Here is a 14,074-nt window from a genome sequence, read left to right as displayed (position 1 = left end):
TGCAGCAGCAGGCCCTCAGTAGTAAAAACAGGCATGGGCATGAGCCTGAAAGTCTAAGAAAAATACAGAAAACCTGGCTGCTTTGCCGAGTCAGGATCTGAGCTGACGCCTTGGCCACAGTTTTTTTTATTCATTTTTTTTGAGATTTTATTTATTTATTCAAAAGTCAGAATTAAACAGAGAGAGGAGAGGTAGAGACAAAGAGAGAGAGAAAGGGGTCTTCCATCCAGTGGTTCACTCCCCAGTTGGCCGCAACAGCTGGAGCTGCGCCGATCTGAAGCCAGGAGCTTTTTCCTGGTCTCCCACATGGGTGCAGGGGCCCAAGTACTTGGGTCATCTTCTACTGCTTTCCCAGGCCATAGCAGAGAGCTGCATCAGAAGAGGAGCAGCTGGGACTAGGACTGGCGCCCATTTGGGATGCCGGCACTTCAGGCCAGGGCTTTAACCTGCTTCACCATAGCGCTGGCCCCTATTCATATATTTTTAAAATCATCATTAATACTATCCCCACGGCCGGCGCCGCGGCTCACTAGGCTAATCCTCTGCCTTGCGGCGCCAGCACAACGGGTTCTAGCCCCGGTAGGGGTGCCAGATTCTGTCCCGGTTGCTCCTCTTCCAGGCCAGCTCTCTGCTGTGGCCAGGGAAGGCAGTGGAGGATGGCCCAAGTGCTTGGGCCCTGCACCCCATGGGAGACCAGGAGAAGTACCTGGCTCCTGCCATCTGATCAGCGCAGTGCGGTGCGCCGGCCGCAGTGCGCCGCCCGCGCCGGCCATTGGAGGGTGAACCAATGGCAAGGGAAGACCTTTCTCTTTGTCTCTCTCTCTCACTGTCCACTCTGTCAAAAAAAAAAAAAAAATACTATCCCTACAGAGATGAGAAGTGTTATTCTCAGCCGGTGCCATGGCTCAATAGGCTAATCCTCCACCTTGCAGCGCCAGCACAACAGGTTCTAGTCCCGATCGGGGCCCCGGATTCTGTCCCGGTTGCCCCTCTTCCAGGCCAGCTCTCTGCTATGGCCCGGGAGTGCTGTGGAGGATGGCCCAGGTCCTTGGGCCCTGCACCCGTATGGGAGACCAGGAAAAGCACCTGGCTCCTGGCTTCGGATCAGCGCGATGCACTGGCTGCAGCGCGCCGGCTATGGCAGCCATTGGAGGGTGAACCAACGGCAAAAGGAAGACCTTTCTCTCTTTCTCTCTCTCTCACTGTCCACTCTGCCTGTCAAAAAAAAAAAAAAAAAAAAAAAAGGAAGTAGAAGTGTTATTCTCTACTCTTCAGACAGATAAATTAGGGCACTGAGAACTCAGTCACTTCAACACAAGCTTAATGCCCAGGACTCTCACTCAAAACCAGCACAGCAGCCAGGCAATCCTGGGTTTCCCAGGTCAGCCTGCCATTGACTTCACAAGGGAGCCCAGACATTATGGGAGGGTGGAGTCCACAGGGAAGCAGAAGAGATTCTTCTGACAGTTACTCTTGGGAAGACACTGCTCATACAGTGCTCTGCCTGGGGCCAGGTGAGCGTCAAATGGTGGCAGATGATTCAAGTGCTAGGAGCTTAAGATTAACCCATGACAGTACCTACATCTTCCCTGCCTTCTTTCCTTATTTCAAAGAAACTCTAAGCAGGGTTGCATTCTCCAAAGATCTGCATAGAACCTTCTCACAGAAGTGGGGGCAGCTTCCTAGGGCCAAGAGTTAAACAGCTGGTGAGAAAATTTTAATGCAACAGAAAAAGTGTGGTGGAATGAGAAGGCCATGCCAAGGTGGCCATTGGCAACAAAAAAGTACCCAGCTCCTTCCAAAGCCCGCATGTCCTCCATGAGTTGTGCAAAAAGGCAATCATTAGCCACTACATGCTAAATTTTGTGTGTCTTTAGCTATGCAGTCAGAATTTCAATATATATTTCTCTTTCTACCTCCAGAAGCTCTAAGCAGAGAAAGGAATCCAAACATATTCACCATCATGTCAATATAGCTACAGATTTAGACAGAAACACGAACACACCTGAGGGTATTTCAAAAAGTTGTGGAGAAATGGAATTAAATCTCTGAGTTTAGTTTGGAACAAGAAGTGTTTTTGGCGCAATTTGTTTCTTAATACCTGAAAGGCATGTGATGGAAGAAACTATGCATGGATTTTAAAACTTTCATGCACCAAAATAAACCCATACTTTTATTTTATTTTGACAGGCAGAGTGGACAGTGAGAAAGAGAGAGACAGAGAGAAAGGTCTTCCTTTGCCATTGGTTCACCCTCCAATGGCCGCCACGGCTCACCGCACTGATCCGATGGCAGGAGCCAGGTGCAGGGCCCAAAGACTTGGGCCATCCTCCACTGGCACTCCCTGGCCACAGCAGAGAGCTGGCCTGGAAGAGGGGCAACCGGGACAGAATCCGGGGCCCCGATCGGGACTAGAACCTGGTGTGCCGGCGCCGCAAGGTGGAGAATTAGCCTATTGAGCCATGGCACCGGCCAAACCCATACTTTTAATTCTATCTTTGCAGGAAGTCTCCCAGCCAGATTATCCATTAGAGACCTAGGAAGTTTGCACCTACTAACATACTGTGCTTGGGTTTATAAAAGCTCCTCTCCACAATCTTTGTTTATTTATTTAGATTTTATTTAAGGTATACAAATTTCCTGTATTTCCTACATACTGATTTAGGAACATAGTGATACTTCCCATCCTATCCTCCCTCCTGCCAATGCTCCCAACCTTCTTCCTCTCCTATTCCCACTTTAAATTTTCCAAAGATCTGCTTTCAATTTACCTTACACTCATAAGATAAAACCCACACTAACAGTTCAACAAACAGCATGAAGGGAAAAACACTGTTCTTCAACAGTCCAGACAAGGGCTGTAAACAATCATTAAATCTCAAATGTCAATTTCATTCCTATAGATTACTTTTTAGGTACCCTATTAGTTACCACAGATCAGGGAAAACATACGGTATTTGTTTTTTGGGACTGGCTTATTTCACTAAATATCATGGCTTTCAGTTGCATCCATTTTCCTGCAAAAGATAGAATTTCATTATTTTTTTAACCACTGAGTAGTATTCCATAGTGTATATACACACAATCTTTCCTTAAATGAAGCATTCTGTGGTCCAGGCTAAAATCTGGGAGCCTGGTCCCTCTCACGTGGTCAGTCTGGTGCACACAGAAGGAACCAGCACACATCGTTTGTTACATGCTGAATTGTGTAAATCGTCAAAGTCAGGAGCTTCACATAAGCCCCAGTTCTATTATTTGGATCGGCTCAGCTCCTGCTCCGCTCGCTGCCATGACCTTTGACATCTGAGAATGTGGCAGACTTGTGGATCCTCAGGCTCCACAGGATGGAATGCCAATCACCAGGGGCTCAGCTCACCCTTCTAGTCGGATCTCCCGCCTTCCTCATGACCTGGGTGTCAGCCTCGCTGAGTTAAGAATCCGAAGTTCCCTGATCTGCTAATTGTCTGTCATGTTCCCCGCAGGGAAATTCCTGCCTCACACCTGGGGGGAACCCTCCAGGCTCCTCCTCTTCATGAATGAGCTGAGGACTGCTGGCTCTCTGCTCTGCGCTCACATGGAACCTGTGGCCACGTGAGGCTTTCCTTTCTCAGCCCTGGTGGCACTGAGGATGGCGCCTAATTGCATTTCTGTTAACAAGTCTTCTCCAGTACTCAGGGAGCCCCTACAAGGCAGGGACACATTTGCATTCCGTTTCAGGGCTTTTCAGGACGTCAGGCGCATAGGTGGGTTCAAAAAGACTTTGGGAAGCAGAGAGACTTCCTTGTCAAATGCTGCCACTTCAGTGCACCTTGTGGTAAGGCCAGTGGGTGACAAGGGCTCACAAAGGCAGCAGACCGTGTGTGAGCGGCTGGGAGAACTCTGGCCTCCAGGGACAGCCCAGCAGGGTGAGCTCTGCTGGGTCCTTGGTTGAGCTGAGGGGAAGTTGTGGAGCCAGGGCAAGCCTGTGAGAAGCAGGCTGGATGGCATCGCGCGGATCTCAGCCCTCGCACGTGGCTGAGAACACCGTCCTGGATGTGGTCCCCACGTGTAGACAGTGAGTGGAGCAGGCGATGCATTCTGCCCTGGCCCCCACTGGCAGAAACAAGCCTCTCCATTAGTCCTGGACTACTGTTTGCTACCCTTTTCCCAGAACGCAGCCTATTGAAGAATTATGAAAGTATTCAACTAAATAAGTATCAGAGGCTATCTAGGATGTGGTTACAGCAAGTTTCCTTAAGGGTTAAAAACATACTTTTTCTTCAGGTCAGTAGCTGTCACAGTTAGTTCTCTCTTGCCCTGTGCTCCTTTGAAATGCACGATTATGACATCTCTCTCTTGAAAGCACCCGCTCTCAACCACTCCTAGGTACACAAGGAAGCGGCATGTGCACGCTATTTAATAACACAGAGAGCTATTCAGATTCCTGCTACCTCAAAACATAACATGACACTTGCACAATTCTCCACTGTGTTTTACTCAGCCTTTCAGAGATGGTGCAGGAGAAGGTTCAAATACATGGAAGCAGAGTCTGGGGACCTTTTGTATGTCTAGTATGTTGTGTTCATCCATTCCTGTGTGTAAACACATACATGCATGTGTACACACATGCTTCATAAACTGATAACTCCCCATCATCACTCAAATAGAAATTCTGTTTTCCATCAAAAGGAGCTAAAGGGTCTAGGCATCAGATGAAAATAGAACCCCAGCAATCTGTAAAATATGGACAGGGAGGCAGGGCATAGCTCTATTTCAGCACTTTGAAATACCAAGAGGGAAATTTTCCATCACAAGCCAAAGGCAGGGAAGCACTATCTACCTCCAACCACATTTCCCAGACCAAGAAAAAAATCTGGCAAGCAGCATGGTACAAAGGGTTGCCTCTCTCAGTGGTAATAATCTTTATCAAACGGATACATTTACTTAATTTTTTTCTAAAGCTCTCACTCTACCTTCTAAAAGAGTTCATTAAAAAATCCAAACGGGTTTATTAAAAAAAAGTTTACCACTCAACAAATGGTTCTGACATCCGTTCTTTTCTAGTCCTGAAGATCTTTGTGCTTTTTTTGTCAGAAGCACAAAAAGTAGAAATGCAATTGCATTTGTGCTGATGCTAAATGTTAATAGATTTGCCTAAATGCTTCCTAATAGCCCCCCTAAAATTAGCTAGACTAGTAGTGCATGCCTAATGTGTTGTTGTTTTTGTTGTTTGACTTGCTTTTTTGCCTCTTCTTTTATCAGAGGGGGAAAAAAATACCCCTGGAAAAAAAGTCTAGGTCTTTAGCTGTGAAACATTTTCAGTGTCATATGTGAATTCTGGAGAAAGAACATATATTCAGAAACTATCCTACAGTTCTGACATTCTGTCATGAAGGTGACAAATCCTAGTGCTCTAATGTTTCATTAAATTAAACATGAAATGTTTAATGTTTTGTTAAATTAAACATGAAGCTGTGACTTTGCACCCGAGAACCACAGCCTTCCATCAATTCTTTACATTCCTTCAGGTCACTTTTTAGGTTATAAAAACTGGGTTTTGTTTATTAGAAGTATTATATTTCTCTCTGTAGTTAAAATGTGCTTGCTCCTAATGCACTTATAAATAAAAACCAACAAGCGACTCTCCGCTTTGGACACTTGCAACATTTTTAAACTCTGTTCTGGAGAGATCAGCTTGTAGACATCCCCTCAGCTAATTCTCTATTACCATTTTTTTTTCCTGTGAAATATTCACAGGCAGGACTGACAACTTTCCGAAGAGCAGCTGGTACCCTTGGGATCAAATCTCAAGCCCATTTCTCAGATGGGCATGCTATTTCTCTACAAGTAGAAGACCACCTGGGAAACTGTTGAAACAGATCCCTCTGACGAAAACTAAATCTCACCTGTTTCAACGATGAAAATAAAACAAACAAACAAACAACCCTGCTCCTGCATCCTCACCCACGAAGACTGAAGTTGGCAGGAAAATCAAACATGCGAAGAAGCACAACTCTGGGACAAACGTTTGCAGAGGCAGAAAGAGATTCTGCGGCTCTTGCGACTACTCAAGGCAAGTTTTAATGGAAGCATTTGAAGCTGAAGGTAAACAAAGCACTGGCATTGTTGGGAGGAGAGGAAAAACAGAGGCTCAGACAAGAATGCAGTCCTCTTCCAACACTTTAGTGAGACTGTGGAGAACACCACGTAGACCTCTTACCACAGACCTAATTTCAAACACTATTTCATAGAACTCAAGTGGATGATACTTTCGAAATGAAGAAAATAAAACAACTAAGTAACAAATCAGAATGTGGGAAAATATGTCTGTCTCACCAGGATCGGGTCAGATCAGATTTTACACATTTCATGGGAATTTCAGTGGATGCTTGCCTGGTTTCCCAAGGAGGGCTCCTAATTCTCAAATCAGTCACAACCAGAGAAAACCAGCTATAAAAACTCAAGTCATACGAACACATCCAGTCCAACCAAATCCAACTTCTCCATTTTCCTGTTGACACAAGGGTTCTTATCACTGCCCCCAAACTGTACAACAGCCCTGATCCAGTAACAGGTCTTTGACCAGTGAGAACCCTTCAACCCGTTATGTCCCCCAACCAGAAGGAACCAAAGTGCCACTTACCATTCTGAAGCTTCATGTCTGGGAGGCAAGCTAAATAAATTAAATGGATCCTGCTTTAATCTTCTTGTCTAGACCCCAAACGCCTTAATCAAAAGGAAAAAAAAAAAAAAATGTTCCCTGAGGTCCTTTTCTCCATCACCAGAGGACAAGCAAAGGAATCACTGTGTTTTCTTTTACTGAGTGCCCCGAGCCTTGTCCGGAACATCATCAACAACAAAAAATCGTTTCCAACATCCTTCTATTCCATCTCCCCACTTCCCACCTTTCCCTTCCCTTCTCTCTTCTGTGGCCAGGACCAGGCTTAAGTTACACTTGAAATCAGAATCTGGAAGATGCTTCTATTGGATATTTGGCTTGGCAGGCCTCCTGAAGAAATCCCATGGAAAGACACATTTGTTTCCTTCCTGCAAATCAACTGTGGCGTTTGTGGTCCCTCTTTTTCTCTCCCCAAAGCACACTTTGCCTTTAAGTGAGTTTAAGCTGCAGGACTTCATTTGGGGTTAGCTGTCCCGCAAAGCTCATTTGGCTCTCACCATTAAGGCAAGAGGCTTTAAAAGGCTAGCAGGATGCTTTTAACTATGTTTGCGGGGCCAGTCATATCTTGTTAGCAACAGCTGCACACTTACCCAGCTTTCAGGGCCTTCACAGAGCAGTCCTATTCCTTCTGGGATTAGGAACACAAAATGAAATTAACCAATCGTTAGCTCAAACCATCCAGACTGCGCCAGATAGTCATTTTCAAAAAAAAAAAAAAAAAAAAACCAAAACAAAAAACAAAACAACAACAAAAAATAAACCAAAAAACAAAACCAAGGGTGGCTGCCCCCTTCAAAGTTGCTCCTCTGCTAGCTTCTCCCTGGTATATACAACCCACCAAGGTCCTGGCTGCAATTTCAAAAGTGCTACTCAATAAAAAGATTTTAAAGGCTGTGCCGGGAGCCGGGAGCTTCAGATCCCAGTTTGGCTTTTTCTCCATCAGCATTCCTCAGCAAGCCTGCACAGAGCGAGGTGCACTACATTATTTATGTCAGCTCTAGGCTCTGGAAAACACACTGGCATCCTGATTACTAAGAATCCTCATGGATACAATTAAACTGTTCCCACATATATTCCACAAACCGCACCCCTACACACACCCCGCCTTCCCTGCTTCAACCTCTTTTAGAGGAAACAAAAGCACTTTGAGGCATGTCCCAGCTCGTCCATTACGAGCCAAGACTGCGATAAATATGGCCACCGTGGTGGAGGAGCTTGGGGAGAACGCTGGGTTCCCTGGAAAGAGCAGGAGACACTACCAGGAGGCAAGTTCGGACAGCCGCTTGGGAAATGCCCTTCGCGTGGCCTCTCTGGGCTGGGGCACTGAGACAGAAGCAGCAAAGCCAAGCTAAGGCACTACAAAAACCATTTGGATGAGTTCATGGAAGATTGCTTTAGAATGGGCTGTAAAGGGAAGTAAGGAATATTTGGCAACAAGACTAACCTTCCGAGCTGGAGGAGGGGCAATCACACTCACCCAACAAATACTCCTCAGTGCCCCATTGAAGTCACAGCACGAGACGGGAGGACCAGAGATTTAGCCAAGCAAAGCAATGATTCTGTCCCCTGAACTCCTCTTTGGCAAAATAAACAACTCTCCAAGCTGCAGTCCACCGTTTCCCTTCTTGTTACAGATCCAGAACACACTCTGAGCTAGGGCTAAGATGCAGAGGCAGAATCACCTGCACGCTGGCCCAGTGACGGTAGCCTGATAGTAGGAACTTCTTCCTCTGCAGGAGCAGAGAGCAGGCTGTGTAATCTCCACCTAGAGAGTCCCTGCTTGGCAGGCAGAGGTGACTTCACGTTGTGGAAGCCCCAGGCACTGCTTAGTCAAACAACCTTTGGCAGCACCTCACAGAAGAGTCAGTTCATCTAAGGAAGAAGTAGGCTTGGGGAGAGTCAATTGTCTCATCCAAGAACACTAGGAAACAAGAACAAATTGCCTCCCTCCAGAGGCTTCCCCCTAAACACATATTCCTCTGTTCTGCCAGGATTTTTTTTTTTTAATAACTGTCACTTCCAATGATTTGATCCATTCCAACTCAGACACCTTGGATGGAAAGTTGTGGTCTGAAATGGAAGCTAAGGACAGGGAATGTAGTGCAGCTCAGTGGGGCAGAGCTCGGGGTGGAGAGTGGGGAAAAACCCACTCTGATGCATGGCTTAGCAACGCTATGGGAAACGTACTCCCATACAGGATGAGGCAGAGCTTCCTTCCACGATAAATGGCATTACAGAAAACGCACATGCCAACATTCACACAGCGTCTAAGTAGACAACCCTGGTACCCAGAGACTGGATGAATGAAAAAAGCAAGCATACAAACTGGCCAGTGGGATGGATTTTAAGTTGACATATGGCTCCCAAAGTCCAGAGCACTGGGTCACACAGGCCACTGGTAAGGGGGCCATGCCATGTGAAGACTGTGCTCTCAGCCCCAGCTGGTCCATGCCAGCCTCTCCACTAAGAAATCCAACGGTGTGGTGACTTTCCTTGAATAGGAGCTAAAAATGGTGAACTCGAGTGGCCAGCACACAGATCATTTTTTAGGAGGCAGATAATTCAAGAATATTATCTACTCTTCCAATCAACTTAGAAGCTGCCTTGCAGGCTGAAAGCCCTGGCAAGGATCCTCTGAGGATCACTTTGCTGCTTTGAGTGCCACAGTACAGGATGGCCTAAGGGTCTTCTGGCCATTTCTTATCTCTATGACCTTGGACAAACTGTTGGTCCTCCTTGAACCCCATTGTAATGCTGAAACTATAGGTAAGGAGACCACAATGTTTGGAGGATTCTAGAAATGTAAAGTATTAAGCTCAGTGCCTGGTCCCTCACGAGCACATAATAGCCCTTCGTTGCTTTGAATTTTCAAAATGTTATTGGTTGAGTGGCACAAAACTTCTAGGGATGTGGTTCACACATGCCTGAGCCACATTGCTAAGTGCTCTCTGAGCAATCAGATCGTTACTGACAATCTGTGTTCAAAGCACTGTACTTATCACTATCATTTGCCTTCAATAAACTTGTTCAGATGAGTTGCCCCATGACAGCAAAGTCAATAAAAACTAAAGAGATTACAAACACCATGAAGATGAAGAAAAGGGTCAGGCAACAGTTACCTTTTTCAGAAAAGGAGATTCTAAAGTTTTAAAAATCAGCAGAGCATCTTTCTGCTGATTAAACTGTAAACTAAGACTATTTCAGAATTTTGATATCTAAAATAGGGCTGCTCTACTGGAGATGAGAGAAAAAAAAAAAAGAGCTACAAGGAATAGGAGAGGGAGGAGGAAGAAGTATGGGAGTGCAGGTGGGAGTGAGAGTACAGTCAAAGAATTAGTATGTTCCTAAATTTGTATATATGAAATGTAAGAAGTTTTTATACCTAAATAAAAGGTTTCTAGGTTAAAAAAAAAAAAAAAAGACTCACCAGACCCAGCCCTGTAGACTTCATCTCTCTTTTATAGACCACCCCACCTCCAACCTATAAGGAACAGTTTGGGAACCTCCAACTCCATGCAAAACCATCTTTTATTTAAGGAGATCAAGAAGGATCAGACAGATTAGGGACTTCTGCAATTTCTCATCACCCAGGACATTTGGGGTGGAACCCAAGGGAATGAGCTCCTATGCAATGTTCCTCCCATCTTTCAGTAAGATTGAAGGTAAAAACCAGAGAACTCACAGCCACATTTTCCTACTATTGCACAACAAATTGACAGTCTAAGCCCTCTATTTGAATACTGCATTTACATGACCAGTCCTTAATGTCCTGCTAAACAGGTTTTTTTCCAGAAAGTTCTTGGTTTAACTATTTTAAGGTTCTCCATCAATGAGATTCCGTAGTTTTATTAAGTCTTTTTACTAGCTCAGGATTTTGGTGGTCATTCAAAATATTTTGAATAAAAAAAGCAAATCTTCAGACTCTTCATGTTTTATAATGGCTGCAATTTCATTGGATGGCAACATACATACAAGTTGTTAGTACCTTTGAAGGATATAGAATTTCTTTCCACGTATATCTTCTTTAATGAAATACTTAATAGATAATTATACCCTCTTCTGGACTTAAACATGTAGTTATCTAAAACACTAAACTTACTGCTTCTTGTTTACATAAACTAAGGCCATGAAAATTACAAGTTTCCCAAAGAAGCAGATGCTGCAACATTTTTCCTGCTAGGAAATACCCATACACTATATCCCCATGAATAGCTGGACGGCATGCATGCCATTAGGATCTTTTTTTCTCAATTACAGTTCAAACAACTCTACCTTTCACTTCTTGTCAAACCACCTGAACAAAATAAGGCACATTGCATCATTTGCTGAAGTTGTTTCTCCAGTCGAAACATGAATTATGAGTCCTCCCAAAAAACATGAGCCAAATCAAGTTGTAACATGGCCCTGCTTTATGCACTGCCCAGATCACAACTAATCACTTTCTAACATCAGTCTTGATTTTGCTTCATTCAGCTAGCATTTCCCTTCTTTTCCCCTTCTCTCTTAAGGTTGCTAAGGCTATGTACTTCCTTGATACATAGGAAATCGGTGAGCATTGACTTGAAAATTTCTTTTAAGTTATACTTCATCTAATGGTATTTCTGACTTTGCTGGAGCATTTGTACATTCACAATGTATGGGGTTAAGAATTCTTGTCTTAAAACATAGGACTTTGTCTCTGTATGGACACTCTTGGGGGTTCTAACAATTGAGGGTTTTCCTCAAGTGAGAGCTCAAATTCAATTGCTATCAAGAAATATCCCTAAATATGTACTGCTGAGGCACAGGTGTGTCTCAATGGCAGCAGAATTCAGAAACTATCATCACTTTCAACACAGCAAGGTAAGGAACTTCCTGAGGTACCTACTTTCTATTTCCATAGGGGCAGAACAATTGTTTAAGACTATCTTTAAATTGGTGGGACTTAAAAAATTAAGGTGGTAGAAACTGTACTCATCTGAGTAACTTTCTTAAAGGAAGCAAAAGTAAAGCAGTTATCTTAGTCCCTGATTTAAAGATAAGCACTTTAAGGAGAGGATTTAGAGCATATCTCTGGTCTGTGCAAGCAGACGCAAAAACGTGGTCGATGCGATAACATTCTAAGTTGTAACTGAGCAAGAAGGCAGTGGGCCTTCTGAACAGAGCCTCAAGAGAGGCTGTAAGGATGGGACGGAACAGGGCTCTGGATTCCCAGGGCAACCCCTCCCTTCTCTCTGGAGGGGCAGCCTTTCCTGGGATCCTTGGTGACAACGTGGCTCCACTGTCCTTTCTGAGACTGAAGGTTAGGTTTCCCTATTGTTTGTGCAACTACTCTCCAGTCAACTCTATTTCTGAGCTAGTCCATATCAAAAGAAAAAAAAAAACACAGAGTCCTCATGGGACTTAAATGGTCGTTCAGTTCAAACCACTCATCACACAGAGGAGAAATAAAGAAGCTTGAAGACAGTAAGGACTTTTTCCAGGGTCACCTATGGCACCTAGTGGAGCTGGGAAGAGAACCCCGATATACAAATCTTCCTCATTTATAGAGACTCCTCGATTTTTTTCTTTCTCATTCTCTCACACCAACCACACTCTAACTCTTCACCCTTTTCCACTAAAAAAAAGGTCTTGGTCAATGTTTGCTGTTGCAGGGACGAAGTTTCAGTCTGGGCACTCCTTTCAGGAAGGCTCTGGAGGACTTGCATAGGCCTGGCATGAACAGAATCGTACTTTTAAAAAAACAGCCATTCCCTACAAGTGCTCACAGTTGGACCATGGCATCTTACTTGGAGTTGTGCAGGAATTCGGGCCTCTTGGTCAGCGCAACAGGATTTGAATCTCATAACAGTGTTAAGTCTCTAACTTTATCATCTCCAACAGTAGAAGAAGGAATGGTGCCCAGGTTACCTAGTTCTTTAGAACGTTCGCCTTAATGTGTCACTTCTGAAATATGCTGAAGATGAAGAAGCTAGAAGGTGCTATCCTTGTCTGTTCATATGGCCTTGGGTATATCATGGGATACTACATATTTTTCCCATGCATTGGAGAACCGGGGGCTGAGCCTACTCATCTTAAGGGAATCCCTCTTTGAGAAGCACAACCCCTGAGTGGCCTTCAGTACCATGTCTCATGTCATGCCATTGTGAATAGGATTGATCCGACACATGCAGATGAAGCACCAGTTACCATTAAATTGACTTACTGTTGACAACGTGAGCCTCATCTTACCATGTGCAATCTTCTGCTTAAAAACACATGGAAAGTAGACCTAGGACAATAGAGAACTGTGTGGCAGAGTCACAGAGAATCCTGCGTGGCTGATACTTCTCCAGGCAGATGTAGTGGGGATGGGTGGAGTCGGGGGCACACTCATTGCGAGAGACCAAGGAAGGGCAGAGGTCTGACTTGACTGTTACCAAGTGGAGAATTTCTCCAGGTTAGCCATTTGTACATCTTAGTCATTCCCACCACCCTCTACAGGTTTGCTGCATGTAGACCTTTCCTGTCACTCCTGTAACTGTTGTTCCATGAACACCTGAATGTTTCCAGTGTGAGCCTCATCCTACCTAATAATACTCATAAAGTCATAGCTTAGATGCATGAGCTACATAAAACTATACATGCAATATATATATATACATAAAACCTATGTGCATGTGTATTTTCTAGCATGCAGCATTATAGATGACATTAAAAATTTTCAAATTCCATTTGCTTTAAAAGGATATCTTGGCCGGCGCCGCGGCTCACTAGGCTAATCCTCTGCCTTGCGGCACCGGCACACCGGGTTCTAGTCCCGGTCGGGGCCCCGGATTCTGTCCCGGTTGCCCCTCTCCCAGGCCAGCTCTCTTCTGTAGCCCGGGAAGGCAGTGGAGGATGGCCCAAGTGCTTGGGCCCTGCACCCCATGGGAGACTAGGAGAAGCACCTGGCTCCTGCCTTCGGATAGGCGCGGTGCGCCGGCCGCAGCGCGCCGGCCGTGGCGGCCACTGGAGGGTGAACCAACGGCAAAAGGAAGACCTTTCTCTCTGTGTCTCTCTCTCACTGTCCACTCTGCCTGTCAAAAAATAAAAATAAAAAATAAAAAAAAATTTAAAAAAAAGGCTATCTTATTGGCTCATGCTGCACACACCAGGACCCACGTGGCTGGCACACACATGTGTTTGGAAATACTGTCTCAGATGAAATGTGTTCTTTTTTCTTTATTGCTTAAAAAAAAAAAAACCACTAAGTGTCTACTCTGTGCCTTTCTCTCTTCAGAATGCAGTGCCTCTGAGAGAAATGTCATCAGGAAAAGAAATGCTCTAAAAATGAAGTTTCATTATGTCCTACAGCTCAGCCAGAAAGCACAGAGAAGATCCTGCATGCTACTTTTCTTCCTGGGGATGGATACTTGAATGTGTTAAAATGCTATTTATTGTCCAACAGGCTACTTG

General features: G+C 44.8%; 1 protein-coding gene across 22 annotated transcripts in view; it reads right to left on the bottom strand.

Moving 5' to 3' along the window:
* The window catches only part of TENM2 (teneurin transmembrane protein 2), a 1,294,348-nt gene that overhangs the window by 433,002 nt on the left and 847,272 nt on the right, over positions 1-14,074 (bottom strand). For 2 of the 22 annotated variants that reach the window (XM_070076403.1, XM_051844444.2), the window contains exons 1-2: positions 7,249-8,056; positions 6,623-6,705 (exon numbers count right to left, since the gene is read on the bottom strand). The exons of 13 other annotated variants lie outside the window; for them this stretch is intronic. In XM_070076403.1, coding sequence (XP_069932504.1) covers positions 6,623-6,638 — 16 coding nt within the window. In that variant the 5' untranslated portion in view covers positions 6,639-6,705; positions 7,249-8,056. Of the gene's footprint in view, positions 1-6,622; positions 7,185-7,248; positions 8,058-8,102; positions 8,592-14,074 lie in introns of those variants that run through there. 7 more of the 22 variants (XM_051844439.2, XM_070076404.1, XM_051844436.2 and 4 more) reach the window with 5 other exon arrangements.

The sequence above is a fragment of the Oryctolagus cuniculus genome, chromosome 6 (assembly GCF_964237555.1).
Source record: "Oryctolagus cuniculus chromosome 6, mOryCun1.1, whole genome shotgun sequence".
Taxonomy (NCBI): domain Eukaryota; kingdom Metazoa; phylum Chordata; class Mammalia; order Lagomorpha; family Leporidae; genus Oryctolagus; species Oryctolagus cuniculus.
The sequence above is the reverse complement of the archived record's forward strand: the minus strand, read 5'-3'. Positions and strand labels throughout refer to the sequence as shown.